Source organism: Cyprinodon tularosa, unplaced genomic scaffold (genome assembly GCF_016077235.1).
Source record: "Cyprinodon tularosa strain WSP-4 unplaced genomic scaffold, ASM1607723v1 ctg28, whole genome shotgun sequence".
NCBI lineage: Eukaryota > Metazoa > Chordata > Actinopteri > Cyprinodontiformes > Cyprinodontidae > Cyprinodon > Cyprinodon tularosa.
The window spans coordinates 83,479-108,158 of record NW_024038985.1 but is presented as its reverse complement, the minus strand read 5'-3'; the positions used below and the strand labels follow the sequence as shown (position 1 = coordinate 108,158).

The following is a 24,680-nucleotide window of genomic DNA, read 5'->3' as shown; positions in this document are numbered from 1 at the left end:
AAAATATCACGAGAGTTTGTAACAGAACGATCAAATTTCACGAGATTTTGAAAGTAAAATAGATCGATACCGCGTTTTTAAAAATCAATTTGATATCAGCATATGAAAATATATTTGAGTATATTATTTTTCAAAGTGTCAGAAATGGATAACAAAACTGCTATTTTCAATGACTACTTATTTTTGTCCAGCTTTAACATCGGTATCGATATCGGTTATTGGCTGCATGAGTTTTAAAATATCGGCATATCGGCCAAAATTCCAATGTCGTGCATCCCTAATATATATATATATATATATATATATATATATATATATATATAGTACTGAAGAAAATTTTGGACACACCTTGTCATTCAAAGAGTTTTGTTTCATTTCACGACTATGACAATTGTAGATTCACACTGAAGGCATCAAAGCTATGAATTAAAACGTGGAATTATTTACTTAACAAAAAAGTGTGAAACAACTGAAAATATGTCTTGTATTCTAGGTTCTTCAAAGTAGTCACCTTTTGCTTTGATTACTGCCTCACACACCCCTGGCATTCACTTGACGAGCCAAGTAAGGTTATAGTACTTTGTTCACTACTACAGTGGATTGATAAGTCAAAAAAAAAAAAAAAAAAAAAAAGCGCATTTGAAGTTTTGTTTTATTAAGACAAATTCAAAAAGTCTCTGCTTTGTTTTTTTTCAAACCTGCTTCAGAATGGATAAATAATATTTATACGGTTAAAAAATGAAGCTGAAAAAGGCAGGAGCAGTTAGGACAAGGCTCTAGCACATTAGTCAGGAATCTGTACCTTTTAGAAATAATGGTTGTTTCTTTCATACTAAAGGAAATCAGAGTTTATGATCATTATGCAAAACTTCAGATGCTTTTTTACTTAATGAAAATAATATTTCACTTTAGAAAAGATTATTAGTTCTAAAAAGTGTAAACATTATGAATATATGTATATTTTTTTACCAGACTGAGTAAATGTGTTTATACTAAAAGGTTTTACTGAAATATTCTGGCTGAAAAAGGCTGTATTAATTTTTACCAGGAGGTACAAAAATAAAAAAAATGAAAAACTAAAAAATTTTTTAATCCTTTGGCAGAGTGGATCAGCTGAACTGCTCAGAGTTTCAGCAAACAACAGCTGCTCTTCAACATGGAACAGTGACCCAGATCTGGTCCCGTGCTCCGACAGTCAGCTTTTATCCCCACACTTCAGAGAAGTGGCGCAGCGGTTACATGTGGGACAGCTGTTGCAGATGTCAGTGGAGTCACATTACAAACAGTTTTACCCGTTTATATCAAACTCCACCACTCAGATGCTTTGATTATCATAATGATTTGTAACGCACTAAGCTCTGCTAATTAATTATCTACTGTGGCCAAATCTTTAAATCGTAAATGTGGTTTGAAGCAAAATCCACATGTGATTTGTTTTTGACTCTTATCTGATTATGCAATTGAGAAAATACATTATATATGATATATATATATATGATTACTGAGAGAAATATCAAAAAGAAAATGTTTAAAATCCTCATAGAGGACCAAAAACCTGAAGTCACACATTGCTGATTTACCCAGAGTATCCCTGACGTCCCAGAATCTCCTAAAACGCTGACATACGCTGAACTTTCTATGTATTTTTTCAACATTGGCGTATACATAGAGTATTCATAACGAGTCCAGAACTTATGTCCAACGACAGCCTAACTTCTGCATAACACACGGCAGCGTAATGGCCAGCATTACAAAGCATCAGTTAAAACTGCTCAGCTGCGCCCGGAGACGCCCGCTCTGCATAAAAAATTTCTTTCTTCGCAGCATTAACCTAGCTGCTGTGTAAGCCCGCCAAAAAAAAAAAAATAAATAAAAAGAAAGAAAGAAAGCAAAAGAAATCAGAATCAGACATACTTTAATAATCCCAGAGGGAAATTACTTGAAGCAGTGTAACTGCAGCATGCTGCTTTTCGTGCATGTGCACTAGACGCAGCAGATTGAGCGTCATGTCTGCTAGGCAGTTTGTTGGTGGTGGGCGTGAACGCAGGGAGGATCCATCACTCACCTTCTGGCTCACCCTATGATGGGGATGAAGTCTGGAGGAGAACTGACGGTTTCCTCCTTTATACCAAAACGCTGCCAAAACGCCATTATACAGTAGCTGGAAGTTAGAAACACGTTCAGCGTTTGTCTGGAACACGTCAGATACGCTGATATGCGTTGGAGAGAAGTTCTGGATAAGTTACGCAGAAGTTATGCACAATATATATACTATAGGTTTTGATAAGCTAGACACCAGGACTAAAGGGCTGGTTATCCTCCCGCAGCAGTGTGCCGCAGTGAGCGTATCACAGATATTTTTTATTTCTGCCCAATATTGAAGCGTGGTCTGCACTGTGTTATTCCACGCCACAACACAAGAGGGACAATGAGGAACTAGCTGTGTGACAACGGAGGGACATGAGGGTCAAAAAGAGCAAGGATCCAGGTGGAAAAAGGGTCCATCGCGCACCTCACTCTTCAAGTTGGTGCAACTTCACGAGTCGTTTTCCACAATGGCGGTCATACAAACAAAACAAGCCGGTAAGGTAGCAAACAGGAAATACGCATAGTGTAGAGCAGATGTAGATTTGACCAATCAGACGCCTCCTGTCTGCGGTCACCTACAATTTTAGAGAGGTGCAGCAGAGTGTCTGTGGAAGGGGCGGGGCATATGTGCATTCACTGCAACACACACAGACGACCAGGTTTCTGAGTATAAATCAGAATTCATGAGTAACTTGTCAACGATCAGATAACGTACCTGAAACTTATGCCCCACGTATGGCACATGCTGGCATACATACTTGCCGTATTGTCAACGTGCGTCGGCGTGCTCATAACTTATACAAAACATTGCCATAACTTATCCAACATATGCCAGCATTTTAGGCAGATTTTTTGTACCTCAGGCATACGCTGGTTTAAATCGTCAAGGTCTGACAGGAGCTTAACAAAGGGCTGTGGATCATATCAGTGCAATGTGGCAATCAGCCCTCTGGTGCTTTTCCGTACCGACGGGGCAATGGAAATCTGACTAGGTCAGATGTAACGTATACATATCGCTTTAACAAGGGCAAGGTCTAACGGATCATATTGTTACCAAATAATAAATAATTTACAATGACAATAAACAAGTTCCCCAACTGGAAAAAAAACAATATTTAGTCGAAGAAATGTTCATTTCATATAAAGGGTAACAAAAACAAAACAAAAGGTTAAATAGTGGGACTAAATAACTTAAAACCAAACTGTCTCTGTGACCTTAGTCTTTGTAATTTTTAAGCTGCAGATGGACACAGAGCTCTGCACATAAACCATCTGGGTGTGTACAGGTTGAGAACAACGCTGGATTTGTTCTTTATATGTGTGGGCTGAGCCGAAGGCACTAAAAGTAGGAATATATGTAGCTTCACACACCTAGAGGTTAATATGTGAGGTCTTTAGTGTGGACCTGCACAACTGAACACAAACAAGCTCTGTGCATCTAAAACATGAATCCAAACTTAGATTTCACCTTTACAAGAAATGACTGAATGTAAAGTTGAAACATTTTTCAACTAGAGGGAAAAAGTAATGAGGAAAAAATGTCATTATTTACCGTGTCTGAGTCGATAGGTTGATACAGGAAATCTAAAGCTTGTTGAAACACAGGAACCTTCTGCACAAACATCTGCTGGTGAAAGTCCTGGAGGATCTGCAAATATGTATAAAACGCAGAAATCAAAAACAAACACAACCTGTGCACAAGTTATCAACACTACTCAATATTTTCAAATTCCCCCCATTCAAATGGATAAACCTCTGGGTACATATAAACATAATTAATTAAAAATAATTGAAATTTAGCATTGCTCGTTGTCTGGACTGCCAGTACAGACAGTAGTGTGTACTATTTACATTACATTTACTGTAAAAGGGAGATTTTCTGATATCAGAGGTGGGGTTGCCAGATTTCCTCATTGTTTTCAGAAATGTTATGCATTCAGAAAAGCCTGATGCTTGTCTGAGATATAACAGCCGCTCCAGTTTAAGCTAAGCAAAGTGAAGCTACAAAACCCATATTATCTAAAAATCGTGCATAAAATGTAACTGAATACGACTGTTTTGCAGTAACTGCTCTTTAGGTAAGTTGTTTTTAAAGCAAAAAAGATTCTAACTCTAAAACTATTCATTTTTAAAGCTAAATTATTTAAATAACACCTTTTCAGGGTTCCTAAAGCATAAGGCACGTTAAATTCAAGACTTTTTAAGACTTTTTAATGCCACTTGAAATAAAAATTTAGGACCAAATTCACAAGAAACACAAGAAAAACCTGCTTGTGACAACTTAACCCAAAGGTTTATTTTAACATAAACCACTGCACTAATGTTTCACATTTTGAAAAGCTTCCCATACAGGAAGAAAGCTAAAAACACACAAATGACAGATATATTTGAACAATTATTTAACTGAATTCACAAACTTTGTTTTAGCAGGGAACAAAACTAATCAGTTTTAAAGGAATAGTACACCCAAAACATGATTAGCCTTCATTTTCTACTCACCCCCATGCTGAACAACACTCTGGAGTACTTTTTTGATATCTCAAATGCATCTGGAGATCTGGGAGGCTTCTTGCTGTCTGCTGACATTCAAATAATGGAGGTCTATGGTGACCGAGACAGAAAGGTCCATAAAAGTCCACAAAAAACGTGTCAATATTCCTCCATACTGCTCGTCCAATCTATTCCAAGTGTCCTGAGTGGATAGCGTCCATAATTTACTCGAAACGAAGTCATTTAGAATGTTTTTAGAGCATAAACAGTAGTGTATAGGATTTCCTGAAAGCGCGCACATGCGCGCTCACGACGCTACGGAAGCCGGCAGACCAAGCCAGATGAAAGTGCGCATTCAGCGTCTGCTCTGCCAATAATGCAAGCGTAGAAGAAGAAATGTGCTGTTTACCTGTGCAAAGAAAGAAACGACGAAAGAAAAATGTCTGAGGACTTCAGTGTTGAGGAAGAGCATGAGTTCTTTGCCGAGCTGAATGCGCTGGTTTGGTCTGCCGGCTTCCGTAGCGTCGTGAGCGCGCATGTGCGCGCTTTCAGGAAATCCTATACACTACTGTTTATGCTCTAAAAACATTCTAAATGACTTCGTTTCGAGTAAATTCTGGATGCTACCCACTCAGGACACTTGGAATACATTGGAAGAGCAGTATGGAGGAATATTGACATGTTTTTTGTGGACTTTTATGGACCTTTCTGCCTCGGGCGCCATAGACCTCCATTATTTGAATGTCAGCAGACAGCAAGAAGCCTCCCAGATCTCCAGATGCATTTGAGATATCAAAAAAAGTACTCCAGAGTGTTGTTCAGCATGGGGGTGAGTAGAAAATGAAGGCTAATCATGTTTTGGGTGTACTATTCCTTTAAAGCCACAACATAACCAGTGCTAAGTCTTTTTTGCAGCTATTTTTCTTAGTATGTTTGATTTGGTGATAAGTGGAGGCGGTGCAGAGACAAGGGTGGAACTAAACTGAGAAATACCGGCTGTTTCTCGGTAACTCCATTTTGACGCTTTGTGTTTCGTGCTTCGCATGTGCGACTCCACTGCCTTAATTCCCATCGTTCTGAGCTTGAATGACTTCTTGCACTAAATCCACTGAGCCTCATGTATGTTCCCTGGTTTTAGCCGTGGAGAAAACTCTTGGCTGGAGACAATTTAGGTTACATTTACACTTGCTCATATTTTCCAGACAAAAAGTTAATGGTGCATCTCCCAAATGTCACCGGCCGCAACAACGCTTTTATTGGTTCCGCAATCGGGACGGAACCAATAATAGTGAGCCGTTATTTTTTTTAAATAAAAAAAAAAAATTTGTAAATTTTAACGTTTTATTTAGATTACAAAAATAAATCATAATAAAAATAATCCTATTTATTATGTTTTAAAAATTAAGACCTACGAAAGACTGATTTAAGACATTTTAATACCAATTTTGAAGAATTCAATGCCTTTTAAGACTTTTTAAGGACCCGCGGGAACCCTGGTTTTATTTTGGATTGCCCATAATGTGTCCAATAACTCAAACTTGTTCTGTGTTGACACAGGAAGCTCATGCTCTGAAACTGCCCTCCCCCCACTGCTCTCCTACTGATTTGATCATATTCTGGGCTGACGAGAAACAAAAATCCCTCTTTAGGTCCAGCGAGGCAAGATGACCCGAACAAACGTCTGCTTTGGAGCGTGCAACCGAGCAGCACCAAGTAACTCAAACCGTTTCGGTTAATTAGTAGAAACTGAAGCAGCAGAAGTTCAGCTCAAGAGGCCAAAGTTTCCTTAAAATTTATCAAAAAATCCTCCCTTTTTTTTTTTTTTTTGAACTAAAATGCTTTGCAATTTCAGGACAGAATAATAGGACCATAGTGGATGAGAGAAAGACTGATTATGGTTGCATGCAAAAAAATAAAAAATAAAAAATATGAAGATTCATTACACATTTCTAAAGAAAAAAATAACCCAAAAACGTGGTTACTAATGTATGAAGCAATTTTTAAAGTATTTAAATCATACATTTTTTTTTAATAGTAAATTGACGTTGTGAGGTCTGGACTAATCCTTTACCTTTTGTAATGTATTTGAAACAATTAAATAAATCTTTCAAAAAAAAAAAAAAAAAAATATATATATATATATAAATAAAAATAAAATAAATAAAATAATATATATACACTTTAAAGTCTAACAATTTTTTTAAACTGAACCTTAAATGATTAGCTTTAGTCATATTATACATATATTAGACTATCATTAAAGTTTTTTTTACTTTGTTTTTATAAACATTATTTACACAAACTGAAGTTTTTTAATCTTTTTTCTCATTTATGAGGATTTTTCATTCACACCAAATAAAATCACGTTTTTAGAAAAAAATACACAGCTTATTTTCAAACGCTACTTTTAATCAGACGCATATTTTAATCTATTGAAAAAGACTATCAATAAGGTGCCACCTGCACACAGAAAAAAACTTAGTTGTTATTCAAGCAGTTATTACTCATGTTTATATAAATAAAATGAGAAAAAAAGCCTGTGTGTACAGAAGGTCAAATATGAGCAGACTGAAATGGAGAAAAAAAAAAGGAAGAAAGAAAAATACCTGGTTTCTATAACGCCCTTGACTTAAGACCTAATAGTGCAAACTGTAACTTTATATTCATTAAAGCAAGTTCTCTATGTTTTTTCCAGATCAGACCTTTCTTTTTTAATAACCCACAGCAGCTATTTGGACAAATTTTTAATTTCTGTGACTAAATCGGCAGGTTAACTTTAGAAAGTATGACATTGAAGAGACAAACACCTTTTTAAATATTTCACCATTAAAAACAGAAATCTCAGGAAAAGTTCAATAGCTTAGATTCCTGGTTCCTCTGTGGCCGGTCAACATCCTCTTCTCAGCTCCTCAACCACAGCGCTGAAACTGCTAAAGTTTTCACACAGCGTCTTAATCCAATGTTTGATGTCATTCAAATTACTTTAATCCACTTTGGTCTTTAACCGCATTATAATCATGATCATCTCATACAAATCAGATACTCCATCCACCATGTTTGTTTTCAAGTCGTAGGGAAGTGGCTGTTCCAACTGTTGCATTTCCTAATTCTCCAGAGTGGTGCCCGACTTTGTGATTGGCCGATTATCAAGGGGGCGGGATTGTTGTGGCGGAAGGTTTGCAAGGAAGTTTGGTTGTGGCTGGTTTGTCGTAAGCATCTTGCTAACCAGTTAGCAACTTAGTGCTAGTAGGTTCCCAATGGGAAATTCCATTGGGACCAAGTAGCACTAAATTGGTGACTTAGAAACGACGCTGTCAAGGAACGCTATGGACAGCGGAAACATGCAAGAGGAGGAGAGTTTAGTGTCGGAGGTCGTGGATGAGTCTCCTCCGTCATCCATTTTTTATTTAGAGGAGGAAAGCGGGGAAGATAACCAGACCTTTACAGCTGCTGGGAGGAAGGATCTGTGATAACGCTCCCTGGTGCATTTAAGGTGCAGCAGTCTGTCACTGAAGGAGCCCTCCAGCCCTAAAGCCTGTCACTTCCAGCACCAAGCCTTCACTTCATCAACAATTACTTATACCCAAAACCAACACCATTTTGGTCTTGCTTCTTTTCAGTCTGCTTCCGCTTGTGACTGGAACGCTCTGCAAAATATTCTTAAACTGGATAGACTCATTTCAGTTTCTTCCTTCAAAAAAATTGTATCATCCTTGTTCACAGACATTTGGAGCTGTTTCTCTACATAATCATTTTTGGGTTGTCTGTTATGTTTTAAATTATATTTTATGCATGTATTACAAATGTATTGTATTTATTTTAGCCCTACTTCCCTTTTCCTAAGTGGTAACTCCACTTGTCAGGTCTCCATTTTAAACAAGAACTTGTTCTCAAAGACTTGCCGGTAAAAATAAAGGTATATAAAAAAAAAAACACAAAGGGAGGGACAAAATCATTATGCAATAATGAAATTATTTTATTTTTATTACTTAGTTTTATTACTTCTTCCTACTCCTTTTTCGAACATGATGGGATGTACATGTTTTTTTTTCTTTTTCTTCTTTTTTGTTTTGTTATGACTTTATTTACTTGTATTTGCTTTTTACTAAGTGTTCGAAATAAATGATCAATACATATTCTATATGATCATAAGTGGTTTCATGAAGTCATATATTTCTTTTTTGTTTAAATGTCAGTGTTTCATGTGTACTTCTGCTGCTAAGCTATAAAAAGATAAACTAGTTCCAGAGGAAGTAACCTGAGGGTTCCTTCATAACTGTTTACATTATAACAAAGGTTCCTGGTTAATTTCAGTAAAAAAGAATAACAAGTAAGGGCAGTTTTTGAAAGTGGAAACAACAGATGTCGTTTCTCTATTTGGTGGAAACATTAAATCAGCTTTTAATGATATTTATAATATTTCTCTCTTCTCAAATGCAGCATTGTAAAATGTTTTTACATGTTTTATTGCTCTTTATGGAGGAGGCAAAATAAAAACTAAACAGGCACTTATAATAAAATAACTGCATACTTGATTAATCGGTCAGAGCTCTCACATTTTCTATTAAGAAGTTACACAATCATGCAGGTTCATTTTCTGGATTTTTGAAGGGAAAAATGAAATCAGATGACAACACTGCTGATGTCTACTTCGCATTTGTCATGCTAAATCTAGCTATAAAGACTTAACAAAAATACATACTGCATAATCCTGTATTAAAGTCGTAGAAAAACAGCCGTTCCAACCGTTGCATTTCCGAATTCTCCCGAGTGGTGCCTGACTTTACACGAGTGAATAAAGTGAATGTGATTGGTCATTTGTCAAGGGGGCGGGATTGTTGTGGCGGAAGCTTCGCAAGCAAGTTTGATTGTGGTTGGTTTGTGGGAAGCATCGTGCTAACCAGTTAGCAACTTAGTGCTAGTAGGTTCCCAATGGGAAATTCCATGTTTAAGCCAGAATGATTTGACATTTAAATATGACTTCCCTACAACTTTAAATACAAGTTATTTTCTAAAGAACTTTTTGTAATCAGTAATTCATTTTGATTATAAGAGGGAAAAATTAAGGCGACCAAAACAAGACCCATTTTAAGAAACGTCTGCCATAATTGTCCAGACATGGAAATTAATGGTTCAGTTAGAAGCTTTTTCAGGCTTTTCCAAACGACCGAACAAGTTTCATTTATAAGCAAACGATATCACATTACCTTTTAGAAGCAAAGACGTCATTCTGAACAAATTAATATTTAAAAACACTAAACAACCTTCAGATTGGCTGCACTAAAGGCTCAGCTGAAGGTTACAATCAGCTCTATTTCTTTAACTGCAGCTGTTGCCCTCAGTGACTACAGGGAAATGTGTTCACGTCTGACCTTTGACTGTTTCCATCTGCAACACAGGAGGAGAGACTTTACCCTAAAAGAGCACTTTCTATTTAAAATCACTAGATAAGGCTGCTCTGTTAAGAGTTAAACAGCAATCTTTCAAGTTGCAGAAAGCAACACCCATCAAACAAGCTTCTCATTAAGTGTATTATGCAATAATTTATGTGAAGATAAAAAAAACAAATGACAGTCTTTGTAGTCATGTTCAGGCTTTAGTTCAACTATGGCAGCATGACGCAGGATCACAGACTAACCAGACTCACCCCGTTGGAGCTGCTCAGCAGCTGGCTGAAGGAGCTGTGCACAGCCTGGTACGTTTCCAGCTCTGTCTGACAAAGTGACACCAGGTAATCTTTAACCTGCTCGTAGATTCGGCCGTCTAACACCTGCACACGTGGAGAGAAACAGGAGTGCTGTCACCTCTGCAGGACATGCTGACATTTAGATCCTGTTTGGACGTGTGGCCTGACCTTGATACAGTTCATGAGGTCTGTGCTGTAGTACCGCTGCAGGTGAGCGTTGGAGGCTGCGAGTGTGAGAAGGTAGTCGTTTCTGGCGTGGGTTGCTTTGGAGTTGCATTCACTTCTTTTTGCTTTGAGCTGAAATAAAAGCAGGGATGCAGAGTTAAGCCGGGCATACACTGTACGATTTTCTGCCGTTTTCCAGTCATTAATTTTTCAATCGGGTCGACTTTCAGCCTGATGGTGCATGGTGAAGTATACAGGGGGTAACGAGGGGCGATCAGCCTCTAACGACCATCTCCCGATCAGGAATCGAAGGTCGGGAGAAAATCAAACATGTTTTAAATTCAGTCGGCCGTCGTACGGAGGTCGTTTGCAAATCACTCAGTACGCAAACAAGGATCCTTCTTCTTCTTCCTCTCAGATGCAAACACAGAAGCATGGCAGGGGTGCAATGAGTGAAATGGAGCTCTTTTTGTCAAATTGACAGACCGTAGTAGCCATGTTTGCTCAAGCATGTCTTTGTCCAAATACGTCGTCGCCTTTTCTTTTTAGGGCTTTCAGCACTAAATTCACTCTAGTGAGCTTCATATTCCTCTTCTACTAGTTGGCTTCAGGATAGATGAGTCCGAGTAGCGCCATTTCACTGCGGAGCTGAGTCCCACCTGGTTTTTAGTTTTAGTGAGAGCAGGTAGAATGCATCAGAGCGTCGGGTCGCACAGTGTCAGAACATAAATCTTGAACTTTCAAACCCTGCGGTTTCGTCATGCAGTGTGAGCTAGGGGTGGAACGGTTCACAAAATCCACGGTTCGGTTCGGTCCACGGTTTCGTCGTAACGGTTTTCGGTTCGGTATATGTTTATTGTTACACCGAAAAAAAAAAAAAAACTTTTTTTATATTTATATTATGAAATTAATGAAAAAATCCAAAAAAAGTAATGAATTGGGGCGGAGCGCTGACGGAGTATGTGGGATTTCGGGGTTAGCCTGACATGCTGGTCATGTTGCTGTTAGCATAAACAAAAGGTGTTGCACAATGCTTGCACACTGTTGCACTTTTATCCACAACTTTCTTTCCGCCGTCATCGTAGGTCACTCTAAATGCAAAGTGGTCCCATACAGCAGACCTATAAAGTGCTGCTGGCGCGTCTTCCAACTCCTGTTCTTTCGCGAACCGAACCGAGACAGTCGAACCGAACGGTTCAGACGGTTTTCAAAAACCGTTCCATCCCTAGTGTGAGCTGCAGCTGCGTGCAATGACTGAAAAGTATTGCACAGTGTATGCCTGGCTTTAAATGGCCTCAAATGGCAGAGACATGTTTTTAAAATAATAAGCAGGAGATTGTTATCCTACCTTTACACTGGCTCTCTGGAGACTGGAGCGCGACTGGAAGAGACTTAGCTTCGACCTGAAAAAGAAACAGCAAATTAAAACCAAGAAAGTTTTTTTTTTTTTTTATCATTTCTTACATTCACTGTAATAATTGAGTTTAATCCAAATAATGACAATTTGGAGCAATTAGTTTTTTATTTACTTTGGCCTCCGATAACTTTAGGATGAACAGATCATCTGTATTAACAACAGTACTGGGGAACCCATAAATTATTTATCATCTGCAACATAAACAAACAAAAAAAAAACATACAAACAAACGGCACCTTGTTCTTTTATGCTTTGATCAGAGATTGTTGTTTCTGTCACCTTTGTTGCTGCAGGGTTTTTTGTGTGTGGATATTTGCACCTGGTTAGATATGCAGTTTAATGGATATAAATTACCTACAGTCCCAAACATTACCCCTCCACCTACATGCTTGTAGGTCTGTGATGTTATGTTGTGCCAGACTGAAATGTTAATTCATGCCCAGGTAGACTGTGCTGCTTTCTTTTAATGTGAAAACAGAGCACTGGTTTGAGAAATGACTTCATTAATAAAAAGAAAAAACACAAAATAAAAACATTCAGTCCTAACTATGTCTGCCCTACTTAGCTAAATATAAGGAAAACATTTGGGGAAAGAAGAAAAAAGAATCAGGGTTCCAAACCAGTACTGATAAAGCAGGCATTTCTGTGGTTTCTGCACACAGCGCCACAACAAAAAGCAGAATTGGTATGGTTTCAATTTGGATACTTTCTGAGCCTTTCTGGATGAGGCCGAGCTGCAGCTTTCTTGATGGTCAGAAAAATGCCTGTGATGCTGTGAGTCACGGCACCAGCTGCTAGTGATGTGCCAGGAGGAAGAATTTAAGGGCAGCTTCTTTGACATTTCTAAGAGACTTGGTCAATTTGGAAACCATGAGAAACTTTAGGGGGAAAAAAGCAGATGTTATACCTGCAGATAATGCACCTTCAGGAAAAAAAAGCACAGGCTCTGGCATGTGCAATCAGGGGAAGAATCAGTCATTGTCTTATGTTTTGCAGATTAGAAAGCTAAGCTGGATGAATCTTTTTAACATTACAATTTATATTTTTTCCAAGCACACAACAGTTTAAAGTAAAGTTTAGTTTGAAAAGAATGTGCAGGAAGGATTGAAAAGCATGTTAACACAGTAATGTAGGCTTGAGTTCATTATCTGACGCATGCATATACACACCAGGAACCGGTAAACTTAAAAAATACTGAATTACAAAAAACATTTAAAAAACAAACATGTTTCATTGATATATATACAAAAATGAATATTAGGAACTATATTTATCAAACATTATACTGGGCAAGTAAAAATAGTTTCTGGGCAAATTAAATGTGAAAATCAGGCAAGTGGTAAAAATCCTTAACGTCAACCCCTGCTTTAAGCATCTTGGTGCTCTCCAACATTAATTTCTTCCAGTAAGTAATAAAGGTCAAACTGGTTTTATTCAACACTTCCTTCTTTGGGTCAGATTCTAAGGATTCAGATAAGATGAAAACAGACATCTGGATCGTACTTAGTCTCGAGTTCAGTCTTTTCTCGGACAGCCTGCGCCATGGTCTCAGCCTCCTGATACTTCTTCCTGCTCTTGGTCAGCTCCTTCACCGAGTCCTGCAGCTCCGCCTGGATCGCAGTCAGCTGCTCAATGCACTGGAGGACGATCCACACAAACAACAGAGAACGTCACAGACATGCAAATTATTATTCCAGCGGTGTGTCACCTGGAAAAATATGCAAAACAAGCAAATGCTCCATATTGTTATCTAAAGGCACTGACTAAAAAATGATAAACCAGCGGGTACAACATACAGGAAGCATAAAGGCATCTCCTAAATGCCAAGGGCAAAACAAGAGCAGCATTGTAGGGTGTGGGCAGTGGAACGTGGCCAGCAGAAACAGGAGAGCAGCTGAGCGGCGTCGGCTCAGAGGGATCAGGAAACAAGACAGAAAAAAAAAAAACTGGAACTTTAATGTGTTTGATAATTACTCAGGTTAAAGACCAATAAGTAGGACATACTTTTAAAACAAAGGACATACAGAAACGATAATCTGAAAAGTGTGGCCTTTTCTTTCAGACCCTCTGGGTGGATCGTTTGTAGAACCACCCTGTGTTGCTTCACCAGCTTTTACATCTGGAAACAAGCCCTGTCGGCTCCAGCTTAGACAGGCTGGATGGAGAACATTTGAATATCACGTCTTTCGTCATTATGATTCAGATTCTGATTTGGCTAATCTGCAACCTGAGCCCAGGTTCTGCCCATTTGGATGCTCATCAAGGTTTCCTTCCACAGAACAGGATTGAATCAAAGCTCTATAAACAAAACAATTAAAAACAAACCAATAAGAATGTTTAAAGAAGAGCTAAAGGTCAAATTGAACATAACAGGTTGGTAAAAAAGCAGAAGTACTTTCAGTCAGTCATTTATGAAAGTTATGGGGAATTCAAGACATACTGAGAGTCAAGTATCAAAGACGGAGGCGTATTTCACTTCATTTATGTTACAATCAACTCTAATCGGCTAATCATTTCCTGCTTAATCAAAGAACCACATGGCATAAACAACAACTACAAAGACCCTATGAGTTACTGCAAAATATCTATTTTCCCTTTGGGATTAATAAAGTATTTCTGAATCGAATTTAAAGGAAAAGTTCGGTCGCATTCAGAATACAAACTTCTGAAAGTACTTTAAGTGTGAAATTATTCCACACTGTTAAATAAATGATCAGTGTTTTTAATTCAGAGTAATTTTCATGTGAATGTGCTTTACTGGAGGCATCCATGTTTGTCAAAGAACACTACTGCCACCTACTGGTTAGTGACGTCACGGTGCGTTATCGGCTGTTGATCAAGTCCCAGTGCTGTATCTGGTGTTTGTCACAATGCGCTATTATCCAAGTCATCTTGAAAACATTCTTCTTCCAAATGTTGGCTACATATTACGGGTTTTTTCACTGGCCAGAAGTTCGATGGCAAATCCTCCCTCTTCAAGTTGGCGATCCAACGACCAACCCGTCCGTGGAGGATCAGGAATCAGAAAGGTGGAATGACTCTTTTTTTCACTTTTCCCCGATGTATTCCAGCATCCAGCTGCCATGCACGTGGGCATTGTCAGTTTCACTATAGCTCTGGTGAATTTCAATGGAGAAGTCCTCTGGAAATCTTCAATAATTGTTGTTGATTGCAGATGTGTCTAGTAGTTCCCATTGATTTAGCTTGTAAAGCGGGGAGAATGGCGCTAGGCTTACCGCACCGTGATGTCACTGCTGGAAGATGGCAGGAGGGAGGGGTTACTATATTTGGGTAAAAATGGCCGCTCCCAGACTGTGATCGTGACGAAAAATACTGTTTTTATTTTTTTACTGATTAACGCTAAATTTATTTAATCACTGCGAACGTATTAGTTTTAGGTATAAACAATGACCAGAGCAGGTGAGCGGAGCGGAAGAAATATTGTGGAGCGCAGAGCGGTTTTCAATTCAAAGGCCGGAACAAGGATTTCACTCCGCTCCAGTTCGCTCCGACCTAATTTAAATTCATGTTTGACTTAAAACCTAGGCCTATGCTTCAGTCTGTGTCTATAAACTGTTATAGTCTATGTTTCAACTTTACCACAGAATTGCAGAGAAGAGGATTCCATACTGTGTGATAAAAAGTGGGATAAAATATCATAAAAACATACACTAACTATACACTAACAATCCAGAGTGGGTTTAAATTAAGTGATTGTTTTGGTAAGAGTCTGTTTTTGAAAACGGATCGCAATATACGCTATTATCTCATTTGTAATGGGATGCAAAGTGACCTTTTTTACTGTAGTCTAGTAAAACAAATGATTAATTGAATAGGAAACGCGGGGCAACATGAATGGAGCGAGGTGTTACGCTCAGCTGGGAAACAGTGACATAATTTTACTATTATATAATAATATAATATATTTTTTTATGTTTTTCAAGGCTGCACTTTAAAATATGAAACTGTCTAGAGCTGTTTTAAATGAAATTTCTGAAATTTTTGTTTACATTTGGGTATACAAATTAACAAAATAAATCTGTATTAGTCTAATAATTTAACAGCCATTTAAATAAGACAATCCACATGCATCGGTCACATCATTAGGTCAAACGCCGTGTGTCCCAGGGCCCTGGCATCATTACATGAAAGAAAAATGTCAGGAAATTCCTTCTCCTGAAAATTTGAATGAGCGTGGAGCGATTTCACGGGAACGGCAGAAAAATTAAGGTGAGCGCAGAGCGGTTTTTGAGCCGAGCGTCCTGGCACAACTTTGAGCGGCGGAGCGAATGAGCGAACATCCTCCTGAGTGGGGAGCGGGAATTGCGCGGCGCTCCGCTCTGATAACGACACATTCATTATTCTTTGTTGACCGGACTTTTCCTTTAACTGAATAAGGGAAATGACATCATGACTTAATGCAGATGATAAAGTCAATGTAAAGGCCACCCTTTCACAACAAAGGTCACCTTAAGTCACTTCACAGGAAAACAGGTGGGATTTATCCAGATACTACCCATTTAATTAAATAGAATCAAATTGGATTTAATAAAAAATTTTAATATTTAATGATCATATCTCTAGGAAGCATGTAGGAACAGTGGGCAGGTTCATTACTGCTTACTGTCAAACCTCAGAGGCCTTATCAGAACAGCTGGATGCTACCTGCAGACAGATGGCACTAATTTAGTTATATCAAAGCAAATGGGTTGAATGCATGATATTCTGCTTTATATTTTGGTTTGTAGAAAAAAAAAAAGAAATCTATGCAACCCATTTCTTCCAATAAACAGATCAACATAAGAGGAACACTAAACGTCGCTGCTTTATATACCAAGTGGTGACAGAAAATTTCACAGCAACTAAACTGCGCTTTAGTGCCGATTCTGTCCGTAATCAACACATCTTTAATCTTCTTTTTCCACTGGTTTTATTAGCTGTGGTTTCCCCTTAAATTACTACATTTATTTTTATGTCAGGAAATCTTGTTTTAAATGTCAGTGCATTAGATCATGAAGTATAATGGTTAGAGTTAGGCTTTTCTAACACTCTATAAATTAAACCATCCCCACATCTGGAAGACAAGCTTTTAGCACTGGGCCACAGTTTCATTCTTCTTCAGCCCAGCTCTGGTGACAGAAATAGATCCTGAACAATAACATTGTGACTCTGTGGGTTTGTTTTCGGTGATCTTTAGTGAGAAAAGTTGACAAAGGAAGAAAGAGGATTGCTGTGAAGATTTTCTTTCGTTATAAACTGTAAAACATTCTAGAATCATCTTTAAAAAAGTTGCACAGTATATTTGTTTCACAAAATCAAATAGATTTAAAAGTAAATGTAACTTTATTTGAAGTTTCCCTCAAGAAAAGATGGGCAGGTATTTATTTTAAAGTTTGAAGTGGTTTGAGAGGACCACTAACAGATTCTGGATGTAAACATTAAAAAGGACAGAAGTGAATGAAACTGGTAGCCTAGTAAACTAGCCCCACCCACTAGCCGCCAAAATCATTTTTGTCTACGAGTGTACTAACCTCGATCAATGCCCCAGGCCCTAAAGCTGGCGGGCCAATCACAACGCAAGGATGAGTTTTGAATTTCTGGGAGCAAAGTGGGCGGGGTTTTGAGGGCATGACGACAAAGCTGCGCGACGCTGGAGAAAGCACAACAGTAGCTTTCAATGGAGCGCTCCATTGAAAGCTAAAAGTTATTTCCTGCTCCTGTTGTTCAATAAAAGTATGTTTTAAGATCATTTAAAATAGAATATTATACTTTAAAGCGTCACTATATGGTCCATTTACAGATTTCATGCGTAATTAAAAAAACTATTTCCGAATTTGAGAGGACTGCGGCAACCAGCGGAGCTCTGAAGCTAACAGCATCCAGGGCTAACCGCAGCCCGACTGCAGCGGCCCTCTCTCGGCATAGTCGTGTGTGAAGGACCGCTGGCTCTGATGGCAATTTTTGACTCAGCTTTGGAATCAGTTTTTGAAGGATTAGACTTGAGGTTTTCACTGAAACATGAGCAGGAAGAGGCTCTATGCTCATTCGTTTTTAAAAAGTACTTATTCGCAGTTTTAACGACTGGCTGTTTGTTTACGCTCCCCCACCAGATTCCTGTCTCGCTTACTATGTCACAGTCAGTTGCACTCATTGGTCAGAGCGTTGGCCAACAGGCACAGACATGGTTTGAAAAACAACAGATTTTTCTCATCAACAATCTTCCGATGTCTTATTCATCGGGGGCCAGACTAAATTACACCTTCTTATCTCCCATTTACTCTGGTTTATCAGGCTATGAAACTGGTGCAGGTTTGTCTGATTGACTCGAGTTACCTTCCTGAGCTGCTGCTCCTTCTGTAGTCGTGCCATCTTGGCTGGATCTGCAACCTGAACTTTATAGTTCTCGCAGGCGCCCAGTCTGAACTGGGTGGCCTGGACGGTACCCTCCAAATAAGTCCTCCATACACAGAACATGTTCCTAGAAAGAAAAAAAGTAAACAAAGGTGTTTAACGTTTATTTTTACTCCTATTCAAGAATAATTCATAAGTGGAGGAAGAGAAAACTCATGTACAAACGTATTATGATTGCATAAGTGTGCAAAAACCTAAGAAGGGGGTTTCTACAACAAAAACATTGGGTCAGAATTTCATACTTCTTCAGCCCGTTCTGAAATTCTGAAATCAGGTTTCATAGTGTTTCAATGAACGCCAACCCCTCCATCATTTTAGGAAACCCTAAATAACCTCATAAATTAAATTAAGTAAAACTTCTATCATGCCTTAAAGGCAAAGAGCGGAGTGACTGGTTTGTTTTATTTGGACCAAGAAAAAGCTGTGCAGGGTAGTTTTTCCTGCAACACAAGCAGGTTAGAAAATAAGTTGCAAGTATAAAAGTATAAACCATCACAGTTCAATACCGCAATGTTTATTCCTAAATGTGGAGACGGATCAAGTCCTCAGAAAGTCATTGAAAAGATTAATTCAAGGAGTCTCCATTATTCTACAGAAACAGATTTATCAGTTTTGATTATTCTGTATGTCGGAAAATTACAATATTAAACAACACGAAAAAAAGGGATTTTAACACAGAAATGTTGACTATCGCCAATAATTCTATATAATATATACAGTATCTGTGCTCTATCAGGGTTCCTTTATCAATGAACAACTGCATCACTGCTGGTTGGCATAGGGGAGATCAGTATGGAAGTAAATCTGTGTCGCTGGGATTTAAATGTTGTATGTTTTCACTTACTGTTTCAGTGTTGAAATATATTCAGAACACATTTTTGACCTAAAAAAATTTCATTGTCATTATTTCTACACATTATTATTTAAATTTCATTTGTTATTTTCTCTTCAAGCTAAAAATTCACATTACTATTTCAAAGTGATTACATGTTCAATACTTATTTTTCAGTTTAATTGTTGAGTGTTAAAAAAATCTGCATATAAAAAAATTCAACCTTTCAAAATTCAAACTCAATATTTTCAGCCTCCTGAGATTCAACTGGCTCTATTTCACCGTCTTAAATTCGGCGTCAAAATTCAGTGTAAAAAGGGAAGGGTTACTTCAGGTCACAGACATTAGCAATGGATTGTGGCGTCCAACACCGAGCCAATCCCGTTACGTTTTTATTAGTCACATGACGTGACGCTTGCGGCGCTCATACTGAAGGAAAACCAGCATGACGGAGCCGGTCATGTAAGCTAACGCTAACTCAACGGTGAGTTTATTACTTTCATTTTCTGTAGTTGAGTTAGCGTTAGCTTGCATGACCGGCTCCGTCATGCTGGTTTTCCTTCCGTATGAGCGCCGCAAGCGTCACGTCATGTGACTAAGAAAACGTAACGGGATTGGCTCGGTGTTGGACGCCACAATCCATTGCTAATGTCTGTGACCTGAAGTAACCCTTCCCTTTTTACACTGAATTTAGACGCCGAATTTAAGACGGTGAAATAGAGCCAGTTGAATCTCAGGAGGCTGAGAATATTGAGTTTGAATTTTGAAAGGTTGAATTTTTTTATATGCAGATTTTTTTAACACTCAACAATTAAACTGAAAAATAAGTATTGAACATGTAATCACTTTGAAATAGTAATGTGAATTTTTAGCTTGAAGAGAAAATAACAAATTAAGTTTCAACTGTGTGGAAATAACGACAATTCATTTTTTTTAGGTCAAAAATGTGTTCTGAATATATTTCAACACTGAAACAGTAAGTACAAACATACAACATTTAAATTTCAATGGCATTTTTAATTCAAATCCCAGCGACACAGATTTACTTCCATAGCTCAGGCCTTAGGTTCAGCCCGAAGTGGGCAACTTTAGGAAAAGGTTTAAGCTTCTAGAACAGCAATAAACATATGAAATGACTGATTAAGTCCTTCAGCGGCTTGTCACTTCTCATCAGGAAGGAAAATATATGAACGGCAATAAAAGTTTATCTGGTGATAAATGTTAGAGGATTGACACGGGCCTCTTCTATCTTGAGTTTTTGTAAACAAAAGCATGAAACAGGAAACAGTCCGAACACATTTATGAAAATAAATAGTACCTGTGATCTGTTTGTTTTTCTGAAACGCTGTCGGACCATTCCCTCTTCAGATACTGATTGGCCAGCTTCTGGAGAGCCTGAAAGAGAACAAGCAAAAAAAACAAAAACAATTGGGAATAAAATTAAGTGAATTTAGTCAGCCTGGTCTTTCAACCCTTAGCCAGTGTTTAGTGCTCAGCTCAAAACTTATATACACCTAATTGATAATACTGTTTACTAAGGGTGTAAATAATAATCGTTTTGTATCAATGCAGCGATCCAACAGCCAACGATCCGATGCATCGATACGTCTGCAAGAGAATCGATTCATGTTTTTTTTTTTCCTCCGGTCTATTTTTATCCATTTGCTCCTGGGCGTAATTCTCCTCCCGTGCTGCGGTGGCGCTAAACCTATTTTGCCCTCCTACCTCGCTTCCTGGTTATACTCTTACAGCAGTGTGTTGCAGTGAGCTTGATGCAGACATTTTTGATTTATGCTCAATATTGAAGCGTGGTCTGTGCTACACGCTGTGGGTCTAGATACGGCCGAGGCGGAGAGGAAGTGGGGGCGAGTTTAGTTCGACATCGGAGGGACATGAGGGCCAAAAAGAGCGGAGATCCAGGTGGAAAAAGGGTCCCAGCGTTCTCACGCACCTCGCTCTTCTAGCGGGTCAAACTTCACAAGTTGTTTTCCGCAATTTCGGTCATAAAAACAAAACAAGCCGGCCTCCTGTCTGCGGTCAGCTACAATTTTGAAGAAGAGCAGCGGAGCGTCTGTGGAGGGGGCGGGGACGTCTGGAGCCGAGGTATTGCATTGCACTCATTGCACTGATTTTCTGCAGTATTTTTTGATGCAACTTTTCTACTTCTGTTATTTGCTGTTGTTTCTAAAGAAAAATGCATAATGATATTACAGCTTTCATTGATTTATTTCAAATTTGAAACTTTGTTTAGCCTGTAAGGTGTAAAAAAAAAAAAAAATTAGCCGATTAATCGAATCGTATCGTGGTATATTCTTGAGTATCGAAAATAATCGAATCGTTGGGTCAGGAAATTGATACTGAATCGAATCGCCATGATGGATGTGATTTACACCCCAACTGTTTACTAGCAAACACCTCCTTTTATGAAAACTGTTATAACTGTTATCTGTTCTTGGGATGCTCTTGCTTCGATCTTCCTGTGACTTTGGTGAAGAGTGTTGCAACTAATAGAGCAGGAATCCATGAAGTGTCTTTGGTTTGATGTGTGGTGTTGAAGTGGAATCAACTCTCAGGTAGGATTCCTAAATAAAGAACAACTGTACAACAAGAAAGGCTCAAGATGGTGGAGAAAAGGTCTGTAAATCCATATAACATGACTTCAGTTTCACTGTTGTTCAAATGGAGGCGACTTCAGTTGATCCAAGTCTTAGTATTGCTAAGAGGGTCGAATGCTGGCTTTGAAGAATTTCACATTTTTATTGGATGACCAAAATAACTAGTCCAAGAACAAACAGTTAAAATTACCTGATTAAAAACCCTTATAGCTTTTGTTTCAATGATGTGCTACTTTTAAATGCTAGATTTAAACTTTTTAGTTTTAAACTTTTCAGTTTTAACCTTTTTAATTGGTTAAAAACTGGCGGCTTTGTGACAAACTAGCAGTCAGAGACGGGATGGAGGGTCTAAATGTTTGTTCTTGCAGAACGGCTGCACCACAACAAACCTAAAGGCAGCTGGCAGACAGCTCAGTCGATAACAGATTATATGACTCAACAGTTTTAAAAGGGTCATAAGTAAACAAGAAGGAACTCTATCTAAAGATAGGGATATCGTTAAAACTGAAAGTCACCAACTCAAACTGGTTAAAAGCAGCTGGGCACAAAGGTTAATTAAAATAGTCCAACTGGGTTTTAAAATGCATAAACACATAGTACACCTACTTTCATTTGCCACTAATCTGCATTCAGACCTTATTCCTGATAGTGAATCGTCTCTTTAGCTTTCACCTGGTGTGACTGGAGTTAAACAGGCTGTGTTCAATTTCGCTGTCTGCGTCCTCCGAAGGACCCAGTCCAGGTAGACCGGGTACTTCAAATGCCGTGAAAATAAGGAGGCCGGAAGAGTTCAGCTATAGATTCAAACGGGTTGACGCTTCTCTGACACACCCAGCAAACGTTGTCGCCTAGCAACCATGACAATTGACTCACAAAGCTGGCAAAGAATGGATGCCGAACTACTTACTACAGCTCTGCGAGCTAATTACATTTCTGAGGAGCTTCAGCAGCAGTACCACCATCGCAGATATCATATCAAACTTCCTAATAGGCCTGTCGCGATAATCAATAAATCAATTAATCGCACGATAAATCAAAATTATCCACGTCATTTCATTTATCAGCTATATCGTCTCTGCCTGTGTTTTTCTCCTATTGATGACGCTGAATGAAAAGGCTTAACTCCGGTGCTATCCACTGAACCCTCCCCTTCCTTATTTTTGAGGAGGAAGGAAGAGTGGACTATCACATCAGGTAGTCAGCGCGCATCATTTTGTACTTCTGCAGCTTTAGAGCCCCGTGAGAAGTTAAAGGAGTTAGCGAGGTAAAAACAAAACAAAAAAACACATCTTATGTTGGGGGAAAAGCTCGAAATGGAACTGGTTTCAACGTCAAGCGCAACAGCCGCAGTGTGAGAGTATTTTGGATTCAAACAAAAGACTGAGGTTAACTGCTGAACCTGTGCGAGGCAGTATGTCGCATTTGTCATAAAACAGCAGCAACTGAGAGCAGCAATACAACCAACCTACACATGCACCTAAAGCACAACCACCCAGCAAAGTTTCTCCAGCTGGGGACAAAAAGTACAAGCGGTGTCCCGTCTGCATCTTCAAGTTCGCGACAGTCCACCATGACTGAAGCAATTAAACAGGCAGCATTCACAAAGGACGGCGCAAAGTGGCGCGCAGCCGTGCACTCACAGACAGCGTAGTTCATTTAATTGCTAAAGAGATGCTCCCATTTAATATTGATGAAAAGCCGGCATTTCGAAAAATGTTGCAGACACTTGATAGACAGGATGAATTCCCGAGGAAAACATACATATAACAAACGTGATATTTTGTACATACATTTTTGTTTCCGCTGTGGTTTTATCTTGTGTTTAGTTTTTATTCAAGTTTATTTTTAGTTAACAGAGACTCAGAGTCCATTTGATTTTTATTTCTCGTTTTATTTTGTTAACCAGTTCCAGTGTTAAGTGTTCTGTTGAAAATAAAGTGCGTTTATCTTTGGCAGAAAAATGCATGCATTATTAGGTCACTTCCATTAAATCAGTGTAAAAAGGTCTTAAAACAACATTATCGTTTATCGCAATAATTTTTGAGACAATTAATCTTTCAGCAAAATTTGTTATCGTGACAGGCCTATCCACAACAACTGATTTTTTTCTGCTACACCCGGCTACGCATAGATATCCATAATAAAGGCTAGATGTCTTACGGCAGAGTCTCAAACGTCATCACCGGCGGCCATCTTGCCTCAGGCAGGCTTTCTGGTGTGCTCTGTGGTACCTAAAGTAAGGCGAGTGATCAGCACGAACACAAATACTCTTACCTCACTGAATTCTTGACGGATTTACAAACAGTTTGGTTTCTTACAAACATTATGAACGTGGCTATTATTCTTGATGCTTGAACATGTCGAAATTGCAGATTAATCGCGCAGCATAGTTGTGCATCACGGCTACTTGCGCAAGTTATCAAGGCTGAGACTATTAGTCAATTATATAGGTTTTACTGACACCAATAACGATTGTATGACAATTAATCTTTGGTGTAAATTACAATCTTTGTGGATGTGGTTGTAGTTATTAGTTGGCTAATAACAATAATCTGAGTGTTGTTGTATTTTTATTATTAGCCTAACGTTAGCTGGCTAATAACAAGAAGCTGCGAAGTGAGACCTAACGTTAGTAAGTTAGCAGCTAACGTTACAGTTTAGCTAGCTGCTAACGTTAACCAGCAACTTTACATCAGTGGAAGAGGCAGAATTTAACATGATTTCCAATCGATTTGGTCTGTCAACACATCTTACATTATGTTACAGGAATTTGCTGGGTTTATTAAAAGGAAGATGCCAGACTTTTGCTATGACATAATAGTATTACAAGATTGTTGTTGACTCAAAACTTTCCATCTCATCTTCAAAGGGCATGTGTATCATTGAAATTTAATCATATATTGATATACCAATCTTATACACTGTGAATTGTTGTTGGTCACTTTTGTTTTTGTTTCTGCAGGTTATATAATGTGT

At 38.5% G+C, this 24,680-nt stretch overlaps 1 protein-coding gene across 2 annotated transcripts in view; it reads right to left on the bottom strand.

Annotated features, from left to right (window-relative positions):
- LOC119786829 (F-BAR and double SH3 domains protein 2-like) overlaps positions 1–24,680 on the bottom strand; it is a 72,558-nt gene that overhangs the window by 22,504 nt on the left and 25,374 nt on the right. For both annotated transcript variants that reach the window (XM_038290381.1, XM_038290380.1), the window contains exons 4-10: positions 20,408–20,484; positions 18,180–18,324; positions 13,350–13,483; positions 11,778–11,832; positions 10,433–10,561; positions 10,226–10,348; positions 3,641–3,736 (exon numbers count right to left, since the gene is read on the bottom strand). In XM_038290381.1, the coding sequence (XP_038146309.1) occupies positions 3,641–3,736; positions 10,226–10,348; positions 10,433–10,561; positions 11,778–11,832; positions 13,350–13,483; positions 18,180–18,324; positions 20,408–20,484 (759 nt within the window). The remainder of the gene's footprint in view (positions 1–3,640; positions 3,737–10,225; positions 10,349–10,432; positions 10,562–11,777; positions 11,833–13,349; positions 13,484–18,179; positions 18,325–20,407; positions 20,485–24,680) is intronic.